At 40.8% G+C, this 24932-nt stretch overlaps 1 protein-coding gene across 1 annotated transcript in view; it reads right to left on the bottom strand.

The window, feature by feature from the left end:
• Positions 1 to 24932, bottom strand: part of LOC133966625 (serine/threonine-protein kinase 32C-like) — a 91036-nt gene that overhangs the window by 47758 nt on the left and 18346 nt on the right. Inside the window, exon 2 of the mRNA XM_062401612.1 lies at positions 9304 to 9359. Within this exon, the coding sequence (XP_062257596.1) occupies positions 9304 to 9359 (56 nt within the window). The remainder of the gene's footprint in view (positions 1 to 9303; positions 9360 to 24932) is intronic.

Raw genomic sequence — 24932 nt, 5'->3', positions numbered from 1 at the left:
AGGTGCACTGAAAAATCTGTGGGAAAACCTGGATACTGAGAACAAATCAAAGCATATCTTTTACGCGAGGTTAAGGATCGCTCGAGGATTGCTGTGACTAAAGCTTCAACTGTTTTGTTTGTCAATGTTAAATCTCTCAGTAATATTCTCAATTATTTTGTCAATAAAATGTCCAATATAAAAACTTAATTGCAGCTATAATTTACTGACGTCTTTAAATGGCTTCTTTTGACCAGATTTTTTATTTATTTTTTATTTAATTTAAATTTAATTTAGTTTTAATTTGGGATTATTCTGACTTTGTTATATCTATTTCCCACTTGGATTGTATTATTTTATTCTACATATATGTTTGTATTGTGTTGGGTCCATTTACTTACAGGCACCTGAAGTTTTATGAGATAGCATTGTCTTAGTTTCTGTTTTTACTAAATGTTTTCCTGATTGCTGTATTCAGTCATTGCTTTGTGTATATGTGTGTACTTTGGGGAGTTGTATTGATGTGGAGCACATTGTGATACATTCGGCTTGTATACGAAGTGCAAGTTGTTTGAGCATCAGCTGAAACCGGGAACTGTTGTGACTGACTGTGACTGATAATCATTAACTGTCATTTTGAACAAATGATTGTTCTTGTCGTAACTGACTAAATAAGTTTCCTCAGAGTGTAAAGAAAGTAAAGCAGTGTTAGTCGTATTAGACTGAATAGTAAAACAAAAGAAAAACTTAAACACACACAATACGGCTGATAAATCCAAAATTCCTTTTGGGCAAAGACATCAAATTAAAAACAATTGCTCACAAAGCACTTATGTATAAACAAGCTTGCCTCAAGTTTTTGCTTACCTCCAATTTACATAAAGCACAGAGAGACTTTGAAGCCACTCATGTATGAAGTTGGGGAAATATAGGGACGGCATAATGAGGATTACATGCATCAGAGAATGTAAAGGAGCCTAAAGATCCAGAGAAAAGGCCTACGGCTCATCTCAACTATAATCTCTTTTCGCTTTACTGAGGTGCTGAAGGTGTTAGAGCATGAGTCATTCAAGGTGGAATAACTCATACATATTTATCAGCATGGTAGAATTTGGAAAGTGGTTATCTGGGATCTTGTTCTCTATCATTATAGTTTGATAACTGTATATATAACATGGCCTGTTTTCTAAACTAAGCTTAAATAAAAAGCAGTCACCGCTGATTGACATCCTGCCTGTTACCCTGATCCCAGCCTTGTTAACTCTGTAATGGTGTTTCCTGTGTCCCACAGTTTACAGCCCTAGTCCTTCCTCTGTTTGAAGGTTGTATTCTCTGAGCTCTATGTTTAAGGGAATTTCCCTCATACTGTTTTCTGACATGAACTCTTGAAAATGTCTTGAAATTGGGTCTTGACATTTCCAAGAGAAAAAGGTAATTGCATATTATTTCCACTGTGGAATGCACATTGTGGTTTACAGCACACTCAAGATGTCGGGAGACGAAACAACAGACTCAGCCGAATCATTGTCATCTTTCAAGTTTACATCTCCATCAGCCTCTTCTTTGTGTTTGGCACCTTTTTTTTTTTATCCTGAGATACTAGCATTAGTAATATCCAGTTTCATGTCACTCATAAGTATACATTGAAGGTGTCAACCAAAACGCAGCAAAATCATTTTAAATGAGGCGACATCATTGGTTCCGTTGCGTCGCTTCTCTCGTGCTGCATAGAGCAGAACTGAGTAGAGCTCGTCTTTGAATCTGGCAACGGAGGCAACAACCATTACCATCATATTGTGTTTAAACAACACCCAACCACAGGCACAGCCAACTAAATCATGTTATTGCAAAGGAGGTAGCTGCTTCTCTTTAGCAGTGTACTGGTGGCTAGCATTAAACATTACCAGGAAAGCCATGTTGTGTGTCCAAAGCATGAGAGCGATTATTATCATTACGAATACCATGCTCACACCAGGCGTCGGGCTCACCGACCGTTAACTGTTAATGCAACGCATCTGTGAGTCCAGCTTTTCAAATACAAACACGCCCACTCGCTGGCTGTTAATGTTCCAACAATTTTCCTACTTTAAGGTTTCAGACAATGTCCAGCACAACTGACATGGACATGTGTAGTGTCACATACAACCCCTCCAGAAAATGTACTGAAAGCAACTTCAGTTTCCCATTTAAATCCTAGCGGAACCAACCAAATAACTAACATACACAGGGCTGTTTCTTGCCCTTTGAGTAACATATTCAAAGTCTTGTCTATTGATAACGATTTCACCTCAGAAAAAACACAGAGGTCCAGATTCAATGAGCAGAAAAGTATTGCTCCAACAAAGGGACATGCGAGTTTTCTAATGCAAACATATTTTTCTAATAAATTCCTCATCACCTTGCTTGTCAGTGCTTCCAGCGAAAAAAAATACAGCCTCCAAACTTGCTACATGTCGAGTTAAATGTTTGATTTCTCAACAACTCCATTATACACAGCTTCAGGAGGCCTTTATGCCCTATGTGTGGTGAGACAGATAACTTTCATTCTTTTCAATAGGACAGTTGATTAATGCAGCCACACAGGCCTAAAATGACAATTTATAGTTTCTTCGAAGACCTTAAAAAATTTCTCGTCCAGCCTGAACAGCTGCACTGATGATGATAAAAGACACAGAGTTTGTGGGCTGATGGGATTCTTATCTGAACTTTTAAAGCCAAAGTGAAACCATTTCATCAAAGTTCACTGTCAGATTCGAATCACATAATATAACCTTTTTCCTGAGAGAAATGCTGCATAAAGTTTGGCAATTTAGTCTTCATGGAGCTGCTGATATCAAGAATGTGGAGGTGGAAGAAAAGTTTCCCTCCCGTTTTTGGCACAGAAGTGTTAAATAATATTACAGCACATGTGAATACCGAGAGTTCTGGCTTTTCTCTGGGGAAGAATGTGAATACAGGGAAGAGTTCAGCCACGTTATTAGTGGAAATGCTACAATACTCCTAATTAACGTGTGCAGTTATGTCTATGTACAAAGACGAGCTTTGGCATATACTTGGAAAATGATAAAATTAGATGCACTGCAGTGGAGGTCGTGAAGGCTCTCTGGCTCAAAGCACTTCTGCCAATGTCTTTTTTTTTTAACCATGGACATTATTTTTGTTGGCAGGAATGTTAATCTCCAAATGGCCTATTTTCTACTGGAATCTGAATCTGCCAGCCATTTTGTTAACAAACATAAAGATGAGTAAAATAATCAAAAGCTAAACAAAACAAATGAGCATAAGGCATTTCAAAGATCTCTGGGCTCTCTGGATGTTGTGCTCTAACAGCCTTTCAAGTCCTGAAGCTGTTTTATCCATATGGCCCCTGCTTCTTTTAGTGGCTACGCAGCTGAGCTTTGTACTGTGAAACCTATCGAGGGGCAGTGTAATGGAAGAGCATACATTTCTGGGCTAATAGCTTGCTGTGGGCTATAACGCGGCTGTGCTGTGCAAAACCAACTCTCGGCCGCGCCTCTTCACACCTACAGCTAGAAGACAAAATATGAGGGAGAGGTCTTTACGAACGAGACCAGCCTGTCAGTATTGAGAGGCGAGAGGACTGGCAGTGTGCTGCCTGGGAGCCCTGCAGGGTTAATGGAGGGAAAAAACGCTAACAAAGGCTCCATCATCTCCTGACCTTTCCCCAGATGCTGGCACATTCGCAGATACGAAGGTGTCACAGCCCCTCTTGCTGTCCTTCCCACCCCCGTATCTCCTTCCCTCCTTCCCTCCTTCCAGTACAATGTTTTCCGTTCGTCCAACTCTCTTTCTGTCCGTCCGTCACACTGGGTCCTAATGAGGGGTTCTATGCAACTGAGGTGTGTGCACAGTGCAGAGGATGAGGATGTAAGAACCACCAGCTGAGCTCCTGAAAACCTCTGACCTGACTCGTCTGTATCAATGTGCATCCCATTGCACTCTCCTATCTCTATTTAGATGTTTACCTGTCTGTCTGGCTGTTGGCATTAAGGAGCTGTCACTAAACTCCTGTCATGTCATGTCCCCCATGAGTGTCATCTCCCCGCCTCGAGCTCTCAAAGCGCAGATGCCTTAACGAGCCCTGTGGTGGAATCTGCAGTCTCCTGTGCAGAGAGGAGGAGATGGGGTGACAAAAGGGGGCAAAAGTGTGATGCTCCCCGGGAAAAAGTAGAGGAGGAGCGAGCGAGGGAGCAACAGGGGAGCAGGCAATTATCTTTACTCTGCTGCTGTATGTGGCCATCCGACCCTCTGGCAGGCATATTACAAGTGAGCTATATATCCTCCACCCCTGTGGAAATAATCACACCTACCTACCATCACTCTACACCCCCACCTAGCAGGAGACAGATGCTCCCAAACATCACAGAGATAGGTAAAGAGAGACTGCGCTTAGAGTGGGAATTCAAACAGTATTAATGCCATATTTTATTTTCAATAACACTATATTGCTCTGCCAACACACGTTTCTTTCGTGTAGTGCCCATAAACTGCACTTGAATTCAATTGTGAGAGGAGCAGGGGGGGATGATAGAGAGAGGATCCAAGGCTTATTTATCAAAAGGAGAGAGAGGGAAGGCTAGAAATAGGGGTAAAAAAAAAAAGGGTAAAGGAGGGAGACAGGGATTCTTAGTGAAAGAGAAGTGAAGACACGACTTTCACTTTCCTAGACATTGTTTTTTACGATCAAACCCTTTTTGTGAAATCTTTGCCAATCACAACAGGCCCCCTGGTCCTACTGTTTCAAACAAATGTTTGTTATGCAGACCAAATGTAAAATGGCCTTATACCTGGAGCCCCTAAGTATTTGTTTTGGTGCGTGATAAGCCTTTAAATAGTGTAACTGGAATTGCACTCACCATGTTTCATTTAGAGAATGAAAAAAAGATCTATACACAGACATTTGTGAACAATTACATTCACAACGAATCTGTCTGTCTATGCTACCGCGTGGCTAAATGGCAACTATATCTTGGAAAATATGAATGCCACAATGTTAAATATTATCCAAAGTTTAAATACATTTTCAATCATGGATGAATCTTTTTGACAGACTAATTAAAAAATATTTGATTATATAACAATTTGACATATTAATAATGGCACTAAAATTAGATATTAAAACCATATTAGCCGAATATAGTTTCATTTGTGGTCTTTTGTATGATGTACATACTAATATCAATCAATCAATAAAATTGTATTTGAATAACAAAATATCACACTGTATTGTTTTCTGTATTAAAATGTATTATGTATATAATTAATTAATACTTAAATTAAACATATATGTCAATATTTACTGATACAATCTGAATTAATGTCAATTTCTATTGTATGTATATGAGCTTTCAATGTATTTCCAATGCATTAGAATAAGGTTAAAAGTGTATCCCTTAATGCACCTATCACAAATTAGAAGAACTACCAACTAGCAAAATATAATACCATTTTAATAAGTTATTATTACTTTGATAGAGAACCATATAGATGTAGTGTGCAGTTGTAACTATGATACTCCAACTGGACCTTTCGGATTCCTGTATTTTCTAATACTTCACTACCAACAGAGCCCCTTTGGTTTTTAAGCATCAGGCTGTTATCAGTCTGGTTCCCCGATGCTCAATTATCTTTAAAGTGAAGAGTTTAACCCACTAATTAGCATAATGTTCAAAGAACCTTAACCAGCAGCTGCAGACCCAATACACTGTGCATTAAGATTAGCAGAGTGTTCTGGATAACTTCAGCCATTTTTCAGACAAGCATTGGATCTGGACTTTCTCCACAGCTTCCTTTCACACATGAACAACGCAGCAGGGGGGTTCTCGGCTCAGACACGTTTAGAACAGAAACACATTCTGACCGGTGCGGGGTCGTGCAACAGACAGAGGCAGGACGCAACAAATTCTATTTCAGAGTTCATGCCTTTTTGTTTACATCACATCGACAATGGTGTCAGCTCTTATCACCACAAACTCTCTTGACATCTTGGTCGGTGTCTTCTTTGTGTACGGCTCTGCTATTTCACCCTCAGATATTTGTTTTCGTTTTGGTTATTCCATTTCTGCATTTGTTGCTTGCTAGACGTGTCATAAACCCCACTCAGACATTTGCGTTCACACATCTCCGGAGTTCAGTGCATGTCTGACACCAGCTCATGTGTCATATCCTGACTGCTTTGTTTGCAAATGTCACGTTGCTAGAATTTGTTCAACAGTTTTTATCATGGGAGTGATAAGTGTTTCTGGACTCATCATTGTTATCTATTTTTTAAGATGAATGGCCAATTGTTTTTTTCAAAAACTGCACAGGATTAATTCCTGTCTACCCCTATACGTTAATATAACAGCTTGTGAGAGAAAATTAGAAAGTCTTGCAGTTTGTGCAGGCTTTAAACCTTGGGGAGCTGACACAGAGAGAAGCTCTTGTGTTGTCAAATTGACAGAAAGAAGAGTGGTAGTGCGAAAATATGAACACTAATACTGCATGTGTATTAAAAAAGGCAGACGGAGGGATGAAGAACACAGTAAAACTGTGGTGAGTGTTAGGATTTCAAATTGTAGCTAGTCTATGTCTGACTGAACTCTAAATCAATAAAGATAGGTGTATTGGGACAGGAGCAGTTTGGGTCACAGATAATGGCCTTCACACAAATGATTTAAATAACCGTTGCTGCTTGATGTTAATAATGAATCTTTTACTTGTTCTCATTTCTTACTTTTTATAATAAAAGCATAACTTCCTTGGATTAATTTGACATCACATAGAGTTCAAAGCTGACGGGTTCTGAAGCAAAGACGGACTGACATTGTGATGTTTTGGTTTGGAGGATCCTAATGTTTACACAAACAGATCATACAGCCGATAAAGCAGGAACACAATATTCTTTACTCCAATGGTCAACACCACTGACCCACATGGCGTCAGCTGTGTCAAGGCCTTTCAGGAAGTGAACATTTTGCCTAGCAACTATCAGAGGAGGAGTGAGATTGTGAGCTGCTGCTCTTTCACTTCCTTATTCAAATGCCAAGAGGATGGACTACGCCTGCGCACCATCCAGGAACAACCAAGGACCAATCCGGTTCTATCTACTGTTATAAAATAATACAGACGCCGGATGTTTGATGTGTTTGGATGCGACTCGAGACATTCCCCCGGGGTTGCTAGACTGTCAAGGTAGTGTGTTGGAGGCCAATTGTTTTGCTGTTCATACTTTTTCATTGCTTTCTAAATAAATACTTGAATTAGACCGAACCAAGTTCGGCTCTTCTCATATTTAGGATAAACGAACACACAACGACATGAGCCATGTTTGCAGATAGGAGGTTTCCTCGGCTTCCCCTCTGGCTGTCTCCCCTTTCTCAGCTCCAACCCATCTCACGACTCCCCGCTGTGTGAGGACGAGGCCTGCAACACACATTTTCTCACTCTCACAAATCAACACAACAATGTTACACAGATCTGTAGTACTGCACAACAAATAACCTAGTTTCTTGGAGCACCTACAAGCCGGGATTTACAGATCCTGTTTCTCAGTGCGACAGTTTGAGATAAATACCTTAGATCTTTACATTTTTCATGTTTATCAAATTATGAGATTTGTTTGTTTTGGGGGGGAAGGAATGCCAACTAGAGGTCCACGTTTACCCGTTATATCTGTTTCCAATAACATCTCCGCTCATATACACACCAGCAGGCTTTAGTGTGTTCAATGGGAAACTAATGTCTCACACTGTTAAGTACTCAGAAACAGCAGGAACACAGAGTGAGGCCGCAGTGGACCAAATAACTCAGAAAAGATGTCCTCCAACAAGGACACCCTTCATTGGGACGTCTCTGTGAGCATCACGTATGTGAACATGACTGCGTTACAGATATCGAGGAACTGGCAGCCAAGTCTCAGACAAGGACTGTCTCTTTTCCCCTCCCACTTGGATGAAGCAGTTGGCTTCCCCTGTTCAAAGTGGAAGTGTCCTCAAAGAAACAACACCATTTCTGTTTTTCCTTCTCGTTCAGGACAGCTGCTTATTTCAGGCTGTTTATGTTTGAATTTTATAAACAAAAGCCTCAATGCACATTTATTTACATGTGAAACATCCCTCCAAAAAAAGAGAAAGAAACAGGACTAGTGTAAATTACTATTCAAAACAACAGGGTTGTCCTGCTTCAGTCTCTGAACCCCCGGCCGGCCCGCTGTGTATTTCCCAGCTTACTGCAGCTTCCCTTTGTATCACAAGGGAAGTGACAGCAGCTTGAGGGAACAAAGCAATAAGTTAAAATTAACATAACTTCACATGGTAATGTATTCAGCATTGGGCAATGACTTTCCACATAAGAGAGGGACATGTTTAAAAAAAAAAAAAAAAAAAAGATTGTGTTTTGAGAAGAGCAAAGCAGAGAGAATTTGCAAAGGCGTGCACAGACACAAGTGTAATGAACAAATATTAGCCATGATATTTGTGATTCAAAATGAAGATAAACTAGTCCAATCTCATGAGCCCGATTGTGTATCAGCACACACAGACACACACATGCAGTGCCCTGAATTCATTACTGAAGTCTCATACAGGCATTCAACACAAACACAAAGGGCTTCCTCAACTGACAAATGCCCCAAGAGTTCATCTAAAATTTCAGTTTTATCAACAATTGCCACCAAAGATGATACTGAAACCTGAGAAAAGGTTGAATAGAAGCACAGTAATTTGGTTTATCTTGGTTTTATGTGGCACACACGGATGCTTGAGTTGTGCCCCCCCTCTGTTTTCAGCCCAACCATTAAGCATAATGACAGCTGAAGCCACAGTATTGTGCTTCTCTGTAATTAAATGGAGACGTGGGGTCAGAACTCCAAAGAGGTTCACTGGCACGAGATAAAAATAAATTGATTCTCCTCATACACAAAACTTTTCGAAACAATTCAATTTATAACTATTATTACAAGAGAAAAGTTATGTATCTTGCCGGCCTTCTCTGATCCTTTAGCAGAGATAAATACTGTGCTGGCTAATTGAGGGGACAGCGCACACGCACACACTCGCACACACACTCGCACACACACTCGCACACACACTCGCACACACACACACACACACACACACACACACACACACACACACACACACACACACACACACACACACACACACACACACACACACACACACACACACACACACACACACACACACACACACACAAACACACAAACACACACACACACACACACACACACACACACACACACACACACACACACACACACACACACACACACACACTGCTTGAAAATTGAGGTTACATTACCTTTCCAAAACTCCCTTTCCCAATGGCTCGCAATATCTGGAAGTGATCAAAGTTCACTGTGAAGGAAAAGAGGGAGTAAGAGACAGAACCCGTAAGTATGAGTCCTATTATAGGAGAAGGCACACATGTAGTAAAATCCTAAAATACTAGCACAGTGACATCTTTGCTGTTGTTTTAGCTCTTTACTCCAATACATCAAGTTTAAACCAAAACTAAATTTACCACCATGCGATTATGTGCCCCTGCAAGCGAAGGCAGATTCAGTCTACATACATTTTATGTCAGACTCATTTGAATCAAATCAGTTATCTGTGAGTGTTAACACAAACAAATTTGAAAGGTTCTTAAGATAACAAGGTAAAAAGGGATTTGTGAGGTCAGAGCGACCATGACCTTAAACCATCACATTTTAATCACTTAATCCTCAAGTCAAAGTGAATTTTTGTGCCAGAGGTAATGATACTCTGCATGAATGTACCTGAAATATCACATTCACAAGTATATGAGGTTTGACCATTAAAAAAACGAATCAGTTCTTTTGTCAAAGGGAATGTTTTTGCCAAATTTGACCACAAACATCTATGAGTTAATCCTTGAGTGACACCGAGCCATTGTACAAATTTTTAAGAAATTCCCATAAGGCATTTTTGAGATATTATGTTAACAAGACAGGTACAGACAGACAACCTGAAAAAGAATAGCTCCAGCCCCTGGCTTTTGCCTGTGTGGAGGCATAACGATGACTGTGAGGCTTCAGTTATGTACATCTACATGTGTTTAAATCTGCATCAGATGAGCAGTGGATGTACTGCTGCCTTTAGTTTAGAGCCTACTAATTAAATTGGACAGAAAGTCGTTATTGAAGTTAACAGAAAGTCAACACGTATAAATGGTTGGTTGAAAATCCTTTGCAATCGATAAATGTCTGAAGTCTCTTACCCACATGCAGCAGAGCAGCAGACAGTTCCCTGCTTATGCTCTACCAGGCATTCCTGCTTTGCTTTTGATTTTGGTCTGATCTTTCGCAAAGCACGCTCAGCTGGATTGAGGTCAGGTGACTAAGTTGCCGTATCAAGAACATTCTGTTTGGCCTCAAAAGGAAGCCTTGCTTGCCTTGTCTGTTGGCATAAAATCACTGCTCTCCCGCATCGTCCTAAACAACAAGACTGAGAATCCACTGTATGATAAGTGGAGCTTTGTGTAGACACAAACTGACATTAGCATGCTCACAGTAACAAAACTAATTTGTTGATCAAAATGTATAATGCTTGCCATTTTCATCATATTAGTTTAGCATAATAGCATCAAAATATTAGCTGATTATTATTAAACACAAAGCACAGCCAAGGCTGGTGGGAATGTAATTAATTTCGTGTTATTTTTATATAAACAAAATTTTGAACTGGTGGTGGCACTAAAAAAAAAGTCATAATATAGCATAATGTATTTTTCATTAAAATGACAACTAGCTGATCTGAACACTGTTTGTATGGACAATTGGAGGATGAAAAGTCACAGACGCAGTGACAACACAAGAAAAAATCTAATACAAAGGCTCTGCTGAACTGAAACTGTTTTGTTTCAAAGACTTTTTATGTGTCTTATCAGGTCATCACAATTAAAAAACAAAGCATTAAAAATATTAAACTAATTGTTTTTTCTTTAATGCCTGAGCTATATCACACTGATGCATACATTTGTGGAAATGAACAACAGGAAAACAGGCCCTTAATCTCTAAATGAAAATGCTTAATTTGGAGTTCCAGGGTAATCAGGCAAAGGCAGACGAGTCTTACTTCAGAAAAACACCAGGCACACAGCACTGCAATCATTCATCTTGTTTTATGTTGCTTAATTAATAGGTGTAATGGCAGAGTAGATGTTTGGGCTCATTGCCTTCCTCAGTAGATGTGTGTACGGCTGATTGATTGGTTTGGATTTTGAAGCAAGTCCTAAGGGAGGGAGGGCCGTAGACTGGGAGGAGTAAGGAACGCTTTGAAACACTGTAAAAGGTAATGACAGGGGAGAAAAAAGAAACCCTGTATATAATGGAAAGCAATGGAAAAGCCCTGCAGTAAATATTTGTTTGATTATGTAATGTTGTGTTTTTGTTGATTAATGGTCAGAGAGGTGTTGTTTCATCGGATTGTGTTGCATTTTCTACTGCTGAGACTGACTCACGATCGGGTCGAGCACTTATATCAGCAGAACCTCGCTACCATACCCAGACTGATTCTGCACAGACACTGGCTTCAAATGCGCAAGATGGCATTGTTCATTTCTGGGATAGTTTGGCTTCAATTCTGTAATGTGGGAGGAAGAACAGACACCTTGTCCATCTTATATCAGATTCAGGATCAAGTATGTGTACACATACCAGGAATATGACTGTGGTGTTCATTGTGCTCAATGTACATACACAAATAGACATACAGTAGAAAATAGAAGAGGAAAAAATTGCAAGGGTGTAGTGTACAAAGATCCTTCAAGATAGGGATTATTTATGTATATATACAGTACATCAGGATACAAAAATACATATATATATATATATATATATATATATATATAGTCTATGGCGTAAACATCAAGGTTAGCTTGTGCTATACATTTGAAATTATGATATGCTGGGCTCAGAGGTAAAACTAGGAAAATGTGACAACTCTGTTGACTGACTGTCTTCCCTTTCCTTTGAAGAACCACCAGGCTAATAAGCTGCTGGGTAATAGTATGAAACTGACATAAAGCAATCACCCAGATCTCGTAGGAAAGACTTGCCACTATGCTGGGCTTTCAACAACAAAAAGATATAGCCTGTTTCTTACTCCTTTGAACATCAAAATAAGACAGCGTGGTGTTCCTTCTTTGACGAAACCATTGTCGGCCAAGTGTAAATCGTGCAGATGCAGAGAGCTTATTAACCAGAAAACCTCCAAATTTTTGTTCTTGTTATTATTGCTTTACCAACCCACAGAAGAAGCAGCAATTAGCTAGAGCTGAGTAAACTCACCAAAAGACAGTTGGCGTCATATTCGGTGGAATCAACTTTCACTTGTTAGAGCTTGTTGAGACACTTCTGAGGGCTTGAGATTTAATTAAAACGCAGTGGTAGTTCTAAATAAAAGACTTGTTCTGAAAGGTTTTTTGCAAGTGCACTGATACTGATTGGAGTCAGGAAAAGTCAGTTGCCTTTTCAATACGCACAGCACGTACTGTAATGCAGGCATGTGGGCTGATGAGCTGATGGGCTACCCCTGCCCGTTCTCCTCGTCGTCTGTCTTACTGATTGAGACTTGCCTCTGGTCGGTGTGTACATGTGTATGTGTGTGCATAGCCTCAGGCAGATGTGAGCGCAGCAGGCATGTAGCTAACTCATGTGGCGCCTCCTTAAAAGTCAGTCACTTCTGAAGCTCACATCTGAGCTGCTCAGCCCCCTGTCCGTGCAGACAAAGAGTGATCAGGAGAGACGAAAGCAAACGCTGGGCTCCTCCAGGCAGACCCACTGCCAGCTGACCTATGCAACTCAGTGCTGAATCAAGAGGTAAACCCCATCAATGCTAGTTAGTTCCGGACAAAAGACACAAGGTGTGGTGTGCATGCGTTGTCTGGGAGATAGACTAATCCAGTGTGGATTCTCCTCGCTTACTCCTTTGTACATGGCTAATCCTTTCACATGGAGTGTCTCTGGCTTGCTCTGGTGCTGACACACAGACTCTGTACCATAAACATAGCTTTCAGTAGGGTATTAAAAAGGATAAAGGCATATGAAAAAAGAAAATGCATATACAACATGGTGGGTTCATAAACTCAGGGTTCTGGTTCTTCGTCAGATGAAAATATATACATTTATATAGGTATGTTGAGCAATCTGAAACTCATGCCTGAAACTCAGGAAGAGATGTCCATTTCAGCTCACCTCCAGATATGATAGCAGTATGATATGTAAAGTGATTGGGTTCAATGGATGTTACTTAAATCAGTGTTTCCAAAGGGAATTAGAGAATCGGTGGCTAAACGTGGGGAGTGGACTTATGCACAAGAGCATGAAGTTCACTCTCATACGCAACAGAGACCAAGTCACGGATAAGAGAGCATGCCCCTCAGGGAACATAAAAGCCTACGGCAGAAACATTGACACGGATCTGGCTGTCTACAAGGAACAGTAAAACATTATGGGTGTTTTGAAGGCCCAATCCTAATTGGATATCTCCAAGTGCTGACAAAGTAGAGAGGGAGGGAGAGCAACAGAGACAGAGAGGGTCAGTGACCAATACAGCTGGAGTGATGCAATGAAGCAATGAAGCAATGAAGCAATGAAGCAATGAAGCAAAAAAAATAAATAATAATAATGTTGTCATTAGTGTGTAAAAAACCATCATGAAACTGTCTAAGAACAATCAGATTAATATTGGCTGAAATAAATGGGAGACACTGCTTAACTATCTTAGGGTCCAACCCCATTTAAGCTTTAGTCCAGTATAGCAAAGTGTATAACTATACTGTCATGATAATGATTTATAATGTTAATTGCATGCTAAACGATGCAATATGAATACATTTGTAAGAGGGAAGAGTGTTAATGAGGGGGACTTGCAAAATGTTATTTTGAATTCTGTGGTTTCATGCCAGTATGAGCTGGTGATATGTGCTAGTGGGAAGACCAGCAGTGGGTGTGCAAAGTCGACAGTACCACGACTGAAAATGTGGCACGTATAAAAAATAATTGCCTATGTGAGTTATTGCATTCCAAGCCAAATCCGTTAATGATGTCACAAATCTGATCACAGCTTTATAGAACTCCTGTAAAATATGTTTACCACTGAGAGCCATCAGCCTCCAAACATACTCACACTTAATGCAACTGCACGCTACTAGGAAAAACACACTACTTCATCTAAAAAATAAGGACATATACGAACTTTGTTGTGTCTCACTTCAATAAGTGTCTTGTGTAACAACCAAATTCATTAAAATATCAAGCCGAATAGAAATGTGTTATCGAGATGGTCCTATATATCTAACAAAGGAAGCCGAAGTGCCTCATTTTATTCAGCAAGCCGCCATAGAAAATGAAATCAGTATCAACAAGTTCTACAACATTCAGCACTGGTTTACTTTTGTTATCATTTCAGGTCTTTTATAATATTCCCAATGGAATCATACAGTTATGCTTCAAATAAAACATAGCTTTCCATGTGGTATCTAATTAAGGGTAAAAAAGGTAACCCTTAGAAACAGTGACGGTGCGTCAATACAGGGCGCTGGGGCGCCGCCCACCCTACAATTTTGAGATGAAAAAAAAAAAAAAAAAAAAAATGACATGTCAAAAAACATTATATATCAAATAATTTAATAAGAAATGTTCTGTTTTAAAGCGTTAAATGTGTGCCGGAGACCGTAAGCCCCTGTCAAAAACCACCTAAATGTGACCAAATATAATATATTGCCATTCGTTGAATGATAACATACGATAACGTCACTGAGAGAGAAGCCACTCCTCCCTGTGGGCGGCGGGCAAGTGGAAGTCTATGGAAGCCAAAAAAAGGGGCAGGAACATTTGAGCAAGGACAGTTCTCATTGGCGGATGACAGTTCAAGCCATGGGCGCACGTACCTTGCGCCCACAGCCAATGAAAGGGTTTCTTATATATCATGCTGACAGGACTGTCCAATCAGAGACATTTTGTGATTCCCTCACATCACATATCTACAGGTGCAGCATAGTTAGCAGTGCTAACTTTGCACTTAGCAGATACTTGTTTTAATCTGAGAGTATGGCGAATCAAAACTCTATTGTAGCTATTCACGGAACACCATTCAATCGACGATCGGATGTCGATAAAAAGAAACTAAAAGAAATGGGACCTGACCGTCCGGATTTAAAACTTGAACAGATAAGCACTGACCGCGGAAGAACCTACAAGCGGAGCTTCTCCTCCAGCCTTTATGCTAACCGGAGCTGGTTAGCGGGCCGTGCAGTGAGTAATGCGTTTTTTTGTTTCCCCTGCTTGTTGTTCCAAAGTACTGGGACTGAAATACTCTGGACTACAACGAAGGGGATGAGGGATCTAAAGCACTTCACCCAGAAATACAAGAAACACGAATCGTCTCGCAGCCATCTTACTAACAGCATGAAGCTAAGTCTCTTTGGGAGACTGAGTATAGCGGAACAGCTCGACGAAGGGTACCGAATTGGCATCCGTAAACACAATGAGGAAGTAAGGAAGAACAGGCACATTCTCTCAAGAATTATAGACTGTATTAAGTTCTGTGGTGCATTTGAGTTGGCACTGCGTGGTCATGATGAGAGCGAGAGCTCTGATAACCCAGGGATATTTCGTGGCTTGGTGGACGTTGTTGTCTCACTCGACGGTGCATTGAAAGACCATCTCGACAGCGCGACTGTGTTCAAGGGAACATCCAAAACGGTCCAGAATGAACTTCTTGACTGTATGCTGGCTGTTGTTAGGGAAAAGATCGTAAGCGAGATTCAAAGCAGCGATTTTCTATCGATCCAAGCAGATGAGACCACGGATATTAGCACACAAACCCAGCTTGTGCTTGTGCTTCGCTACTTAAATGGTGCTAACCTGGAGGAAAGATTCTTTGAGTTCATCCCTCTGCAGTCAGCTACAGCAGCGACCATTGCCATGGCATTAAAAGAACGCCTTGCTGCCATCCTCCCAGGTGAGCAGAAAGTTAAACCCATCTGCCAGGCATATGACAGTGCCAGTGTAATGAGGGGTACCTCTTCAGGTGTTCAGAGAATCCAGGACGACTACCCAACTGCCCACTATATCCACTGCTATGCCCATCAGCTCAATCTTATAATGCAACAGGCCACCTCTCACATTGTTAAAGTCAAGAACTTTTTTTCTGACTTGGGTGGATTAGCTGCGTTCTTTTCAAGATCGCCGAAGCGGACCGTTGTCCTTGATAAAACAGTGGCCCGTAGACTGCCAACGGCCAGCAATGTGAGGTGGAACTTTCACAGCCGTGCCGTCAATACTGTGTTTGAGCACAGAGATGACCTCATTGACTGCTTTGAAAGAATTCGAGCATCAGATGGCTTTGATGACAAGACCAGCCACGAAGCAGGAGGCCACATCAGGCTACTGGAGGATCCTGATTTCAACTTCTTCCTTAAACTGTTTCATCGGATAATGCCACACGTGGACATTCTCTATGCCAAGCTCCAGAACAGAAACATAGATTCAGTCCATATAAATCGCTGCATCCAGCAGTTCCAAGAGGACATACAAAAAATCAGGTAATTTCATTATTGTTATTATTCTGTAAGCTTAGTCGTAACATTCTTATTTTACATTAACCATAGTAATAAGACAAATGTAATTTTTAAATTATTATTATTTTTATTTACAGAGATTCAGTCCATGCAATGGTGGTGGAGCACAGAAGTGGCTCTGAGCAGCCGAGGAAGCGCCGGGCTATCGATCAAGATGAGCTTAAAAGGATTGCCTCAGAGGTGAGTGTCAAAATCAGCAGATGCCTGTGTTAAAGTTCAATGTTTTGTCTTTCCCACAGCAGAACACATGTTGGAAATTGTGAGATTTGTGTAGATATCATATCAGACTATACTTTATCTAAAATACCAATTTGATATGTTGATGAGCCATCAGACCTAATTCCTGGCTTTTGTGTGTCATGGAGTAGGGGTGTGTGTGTTTCATAGCACCAGGCTAGTTCCTGGCTTTTGTGTGTCTAGAGCCAGAGCTGTTAGACTCTGATTGTTGGCTTTTGTCTGCAGCCAGGACAAGATGGTTGAAGTCAAAGGTTATTAGCATCTAAATGCCCCACACCTTATCTGTCTGTCTCTCTCTATACAGTTTGACCACTACCTCGATGCATTCCTTGAAGTTGCTCTGGCCACAACATTGAAGGCCTATCCTGTGCTCGATGGAAGTAGGCTGAAGACAGAGCTTACCCTCATCTATGGCTCAGAAGAATTCCGAACCTGTCGTGGTGCTGTGGATCTTTACCAGTTGTTCAAAGACAATAACCTTTCTGAGGTATTTTCAGAGACAGAAACACTGCTTAAAATCATCATCACAACTCCCATGGTCACTGCTGAGGCTGAGAGGTGTTTTTCAACACTGAAAAGGGTTAAAACCTTTCTCAGGAACACAATGACTCAGGACAGACTGAATGCCTTAGCCATGCTCTCAATGGAAAAAAGGCTTGTCACAGACATGATTGACTTTAACCAGAAGGTGATAGAGAGATTTGCCAGCTTGAAAGAGAGGAGGGCTAAGTTTCTTTACAAGTAGTGGGGCCTACTCTTGACAAACAACAAATGTAAAATGTTATGTCTCTTCTGCTCTAAACCTCTTTCGTGTGAGGGTGTGGGCACCTTTTTTATTCTGTTCATCTCTGAAACCCTACCCAATGTCTCTTACCTATGTCCCTACCATTCTGGTCTGAACTGTCATGCCCAAAGTAACAGGTTATTGTTGTTGGATACTAGTGTTGAGCACTGTATGTTATTGAAATAAAGCTATGTTTTTTTTAATATTCTAATCAAAACCTCAGTTTTTTTTTTTCTCATTGCGGTGGGCTATTTAAACCGCGCCACCCAAGTGCGACCCCCCCCCAAAAAAATGTCACCAGCCGCCACTGCTTAGAAACCTTTATCAAAAGGGCTTAAACAGGTTGACAATGTCATCCATAGAGTGCTGGCTTGGAATGTATATAAAGATGGACAACATGACAGATCCCCAAAAATGAAGCCAAATCGCTTCTTTCCCTGGTGGCTGGTTGAAGTTTAGGTCAGAAACCTCCACATAATCCATGTTAGTGGATGGGGCATTGACCAAACTAAAAAGTCAAAGATCGCATCATATAAATAAGTTATCTGATACAATAAATAGGGTTGATTAAGGCCTGAGACTGGTCTAGCAATTGTAACAATACTGTAGTTCCACAACAATGTTACTAAATACTGCAAATACTCTAACTACAAATTACTGTGTGTCATGATAGTGGAACTTATATCTGAGCTTCATTTTCTACAACAGGAGGAAGTGGAGATGTCTCGTTCCTCCTTATTGACAGTCTAGGGTTCAAGGGATCACTGAATGATTTAATGAGGTTGAAATGTATGTGAATCATGCGTCATGGACTTCAAAGTTTCCAGATCTCAACCCAGTGAAAACACCTAATGGAGATTTAAGGACCGTTAGACTGTTCTTAATGGCGTTCATCCTCAGTAGTGCTCAGAGACTTGTGGGTTCAATGAAAGGTAGCACTGAAGCTGTTATGGCTGCTAATGGTGGCCCAACACCTTACTAAAGCTGCCTTCAGACACGGCCGACAGGAACTCCTTTGAATTGGGTCCGCACATTCTCCTGAAGACTCCTTTCACACATGAGCAACGCAGCTGGAAACTCTCTGCTCAGACATGTTCACAACGACAAAAAATCCTCTGGTTGGATTCAGGTGAGGGGTGGTGCAGCAGGCAGAGGCAGGATGTAACTATTAACTCTTCATCTTTGTTTACATCTCATTGACATCCGATTGTCCCTCATCACCATAAACTCTCTTGACATCATCTTCTACGTTTATGGCACAGCTTTTTCAAAATTGTTTTAATTTTTATGTTTGCAAAATGACACGTGTTAGAAGCACCCGGATATTTGCTTTAACAAATTCACCTTCAGTGTATGTCTGAGAGCATCTCATGAAACTGTATGGTCCTTGACAGATACCTTCATTCACATTATATATTTTAAAATTATTATTCCTATTTTATGACTTAAGCCACATGTACCCTAAGTTTAACTCACACAAACATTTTAAACTGGCATTTTAATTAAGACTCTTAACATGATTTATCCATTACAAACTGACTTTCTCTGCTTCAAAATCTTTCTTGATGCTGACCTGACTTTAATATGAGGAGGACTGTCGAACAGCACTGAGACACACCATATCTGTCAGATGGTATAAATCTAATACTACATGTTGATACATTCACAAAAGAATCCGGGTTAATGTTATATTATTCTCTATTAAACATTGTGAAAATTATTCTACATGACATATAGTACAATTAAGCATCCACCTCAACCTCTCTATTTTAAAACCATCGATCGATTTCCCCTGTATCAGAGCTCTTCCTCGAAGTATGAGTCATCTGGTAATGGGAAAAGCAAAACAAAAGCACCCCCCACCCACCCACCATGCACCCTCCTCCCTCCCTTTAACTGCCCTGCTGAGAGGAGCTGCTCTTCAGATTCAGGCGTGAAAAGAGGTTTGGGTCTTGTTCCGAGCTAAGGGGATAATTAGTGCAGACATTGCATTTCCTGTAACAATCACTTCAGCATCAGAGAGGCCCTGTCTGGCTAGCACATGCTGTGAGGAGGAATAACGAGGGAGGCCGTGCACTGGTCTTACATGTCATCCAAGCTTTCCGCTGCCTTTAATCACAACAGAGACCATCACGGAACTGACTCACCAGTGAGGCAGCAGAGGTGAGTGGTTCTCGGAGCCCGGTCGATATATGGGTTCAAGCAGCAGCACAAATGTTTAAAACGTTTATTGTTCAACACTGATCTTGCAAGGCCTTATCTGAAGCTCACATTTTTTCTCTTTAACTTATGACAACATTGTAAAAATCCAACCAGACCTCGGGTTTTCAATGAATGTTTTTCTCAAGCTGTCAGCAGGTGTTCTTAGATATGCAGTTTTTCCTTTCCCAGCTTCCAGTTGCTGCTTTCTGCATCGTTGCTTCAGCGAAAGTTGAGCAAAATCGTTAAAGGACATAGGGCATCCTTTGGTTTAACTACAGATGACCTCGGCAATACAAACTTCAATAAACTTAAGTCTTTTCTGATAAATCGATGGAAGGCTGCCATCAGTATTTTTAATTTGCGTTGTCTCATGGTCAAGTGGTGCTTCAGGGAAACTAACAAGTTGATGGTGAATGAGGCTGGAGAGGAAAACTGTGTCTGTACTGACTGGATTGGCTCCATCCACTGCTCTCAGATTACAGTTGATGCTGCACAAAAGCATACAGGTAAAACCCTGCGGACGACTGCAGCATGAAGTGTGAGTGAATTCGATCCAGCCAAAGAACAGTGCGAGAACGACAACCTCTTTTCCTCTCTTAGGGCTGAAAGCTGCTGACAGTGCAGGATGATCTGATGAGTAGGCTCCACAGGGGTCCTCAGTGGGTGATTGGCTCCTGTGGCGGACCTGATACAGGCATAAAACCTATGTCAAGGGGCACAGAGGGTAGTTGTCGAAAGGGTCTGAAAGTGTGTGTTTGTGTGTATTCTTGTACTCATAAGCTCTAATTGACCCAAAAGCCCCTTCTACAGCCTATTCAAAGCATGAGTGTAGAGCCTTTATTCCGCCTCACTGCTCTGTATTAAAGGTTTGGGCCATAAACTGTTTATAAAGATGGGCCACATGACAGTGGTTTGTTGATGCTATACAAACAGCAGTATAAATGTATAAATGGAGCACACAATACTACCTTCATAATTTGATCTTAAAAATCACAGTGGGCCGTTACTTCAAATCTTGTTGGTCAAAAGTGAGCCTGACCACCACATATTTTACGATCGCCACAAAAGATTACAATAAGTGCACATTTGCTATATTAAAAACATGAGCACTGAACAGGAAAATGACTGGTATCCGTCCGACACTAACAAAGACAGTTGCATTGCGCTGGGAAGGGGGGGGGGGGGGGGGGGGGATTGTGCTGCTTTGAACTGCTCTGCATAAGGTGTAAGATGTAGTGGTAGCATTGGGAGTTTCCATACAATCTGATCAAAAGCTCAGCTTATTTCTATGACAGCAATTAATAAAAATCGAAAACAATCGACTATAATACAGTGGATGGTAGAAGAGAGAAAAGAGGAGGCCAGAAAAGGTGAAACACTTTCAAGAATATGAAAAATACATTATGCAACAGGATCACTAATTCTACCCTGGGAAACCCTGAATTCCAGTTATGGGTCTGGAAAGAAAAAGTTTTTCTCTGTAGCTGGATTAAGGAACGGGTTGGTACTAAAAACAGAAATGTACTAGAGCCAATATTAGTAAAGTAGAAAAGATGGTCTGGAACCACAAACAAGTTGACACAATCAATATCAATTTTGTTTGTGGTACTAGGGTTCTATAGTCACATTTTTGTATTAATTATGATCCTGAGATAATGTAATTTTCATGAGACGTTCTTTATTAATCACCATCACAGTCGCTGCTTGCGGCACAAAGAGGGTTGTGTGAGGGGAGGAGGGGTGGCAATTTATCAAGAACGCAGATGCTTATCAATTATGAGTTCCACTCACATACAAGTATTTGCACTTTGGATCGCTGAGGCAGATTTCACTGTAAACAGATGCTCAGTTCTTCAAGGTCTATCTACTTAATGCAAGGTCATAGATCTGAGAAAAGTTGTCTGTTCTCAGTATTTTTATGATGTTGGAAAATGTGATGAAGCACACCAAAGTTGCTAAATGGTCATTTACACAAACAAGAACACCTTGTTTAACCAATAAAAATGCCAGCTTGTTTTGAGAATTAGCTGTAGTATAATATTCAGGGGCAGCACGGGGGTGAGCACTGCTCCACCACAGCAGGATTGGTCATGGGCTTATGTTTTGAGTTTGCATATTTACCCTGTGTCTGCGTGGCTTTTCACCTGCTTCATCCATCAGTCCAAAAACATGCAGATTAGGGTTAGGTTCATTGGAGACTCTAAGGCTACATCCATATAACTACAGTTTCTTAGTACGGCATTTTCAAACTAAAACGATGTCTGTCAATGTGAGCTTTTGGCTCAGTATCAGTTTTAATCCCTGTCCATATCAGCGCCCGGAGCACTTTGCGAGAGGTGCTTGACTGCTGTCCCACAGCATGTCGTGGTTGTCTGCTGTTCAAATGGACAGCGTCTCTGCCACGGTTCTGTGAGGCTTCTGGAAAAAGTCGGTAAACGCTGGAGTGCTTTTACTTTGAAGCAGGTGCAGTAAGTGTTGAAGATATTTATAATTATGACATATTTGACAGAAAAACTGTGGTGAAAGATGTGGAAAAAAATTGGACAGACCTCAAAACCGCAGCTGAACCACACGTCTCACACAGGCATTGTAGACACTATAACCCGATAACATAGGAGGCAAAATGAAAAGCAAGTTGTTCCACGCAGTTAGTGTAGCCCGTGTCTAACACGTCTGAAGACACATATCATGTGACCACTCACGCACACTGAGCATACGCGTGCTGCTGTTAACAGGAAGTACTTGGTTGTTAGTTGCAGATTGCTCAAATAGTATCTCATCTTCTACACATGTCAGCAGTTATATCATTGTAAACTGCACAACAGCTGTTAGCAAAAACAAAGACAGTGTTAGCAATGCTTGAAATTGATTATCCATGTTGCGTTCTATCCTAGGAAGTCAAGACTAATGCCAATTGTTTTCTTCTAGAAGGGGGTCATGTGATAAGGGCTTGACGAATCAGCAAAAAAAGCTACGTTGTAACCGAAAATCCCCAATAAGCAAATGTCTCAATTTCAGCCCCTCCAGATTAAAATGCAGCCCCAGAGTTTTCAAACTAACACGGGGCCAGCACATTTCTCAATTATAGTGGCTCAAAAACGCTGTAGTATTGTGGATGCCAGGCGTATCAACAGCAGGGTTGATGCATATTCAAATGAAAACGTAGTAATTGAGTTACGTGGATGGAGCCTACATTTTTATCATAGGTGTGAATGTAAGAGTGAATGCTTGTTGTCTCTGCATGTCAGCCCTGTGATATGCTGGCAACTCAAAGGTGTACCCTTCCTCTCGCCCAATGTCATCCGGCATTGGCTCCAGCTCCCCCTACGCCCCTCAGAAGGAAAACCAATACAAATAATGGATGGCTAGATGGATAATACTCAGTGTGAAACTGCGAATTCAGTGTTTTTAATAATTGATTAATTGGAGACAAGTGAATGAATGGTGATGCAGTTTCCTCCTCTGTGCAGACAAAACCACAAATCCCTCCAGTTTTTTCTTTGAGAACACATAACAGTGATGCACTACAGGTAATAACTGAACTTTGGTTGGTTTTAATATAAACTACGGAAAGAGCAGATTAAGTATTGATGCATTCCTCAGCAAATCAAAACACCACCCACAATATCTCATTCTCCACTATTTAGCCTCAAGTTTCACCTTGGGCTTTATATGACTGGAAGAGAATCAGCGCATGATCAATAACCTGGACAAATGATACCGTTCCGCTGTCACCTAATATGGATGCATCAAGCAGAGCTGCAGATGCCAACAAGGACTGAGAAAGAGGCCAACGACTAGCCCAATTGGAGGGTTGGGGGGTGGGTGAGTGTGGGTAAGGGGGTACAGTCTAATAGGTTTGATGTCAGCAGAGCTTGAGCACATTGATCTACGGCAGTACAACTTAATACGAGGGACATTCACCAGGCTCGTTCCATTCACATCTCAAATTGTTGCTGTGGTGCTGACAGGGTAGGTTTGGATAGGCCAAGACAATGAAGTCCTGTCACATGTTCTGCTGTTATAAAATATATAATTTATGATATATTGATCCCAGATATCAATGTAAGCTGAGTTTAGCATTTTTTATTATTGCCAAACACTGGGTATTTTACACATACAAACTACTGTTAATGGTCCCTTACACTGAGTGCAATAAACAGAACATAATTCATGTCAACCATTCAGAAATCAACGTTTTAACATTGTATTATACACAAATTGGAATTCAAAGGCACAAGATCCATCATGAAGACACATTTTAAATCACTGGATCTAGTTTTTTATTTGGTTTCACAACAAATTACAACAGTCGCAAATATCTCAACCCTAAATATGCCCATTAATATCAAGATTCATGAATTAGGTGATTTGGGTTATTATATAGGTAAAGCCAAACACAATAAAAGAATTTTAATAGGAATCCCTTAAAATGTGGTAATTAAATTATGGCCAAAGCAGGGATGTCACGAGAACCGATACTTGTGTATCGGTTCCAACATGATCCTAAAATTCTGATTCCGCACTCGTGTAGGTGTGTGTATGTGGTGTGTGTGTGTGTGTGTGTGTGTGTGTGGACTACAACATTTTTGGTATTGTGACCTCCCTAGATCAAAGTATGTACTAATCAGGACATTTCCTCATTGGATTTTCCCATCCAACTGGCTGGAGCTAATCACAGCTGACATCGGGCAAGAGGTCTGGTCAAAACCCTTTAACACCATCATCCTGTATCCATGTCAAAAAGTGTGAGGAAGCATGAAAGTGTCACCACATTCACGGTCGTGCTGCATGTATTAATTAAAGTCAACTGGTCGATGATGATTTCAGTGCTGCCATAACAGAGCTTTTGTACATCTCGTACAGTCTACCAGATGGAAACACCGTCTGAACAAAGCCCTGCATAACTGCCACCAATCAATCATTATTTAGATAATGGTAAAATGACGACCTGAATCCGAGGGTAATAATTAATAAATATCAGAGTGAGGCTCAATCCTTTTTAAATGTTTACAGAAAGTGAACTCTGAAATGTTAATGCGGAGTACATTTAGAATACAACCCAGCCATCAAATCACACTAAGTGAACGCACCATGTGTG

The sequence above is a fragment of the Platichthys flesus genome, chromosome 12 (assembly GCF_949316205.1).
Source record: "Platichthys flesus chromosome 12, fPlaFle2.1, whole genome shotgun sequence".
NCBI lineage: Eukaryota > Metazoa > Chordata > Actinopteri > Pleuronectiformes > Pleuronectidae > Platichthys > Platichthys flesus.
This window is presented reverse-complemented; position numbering and strand designations above follow the sequence as displayed.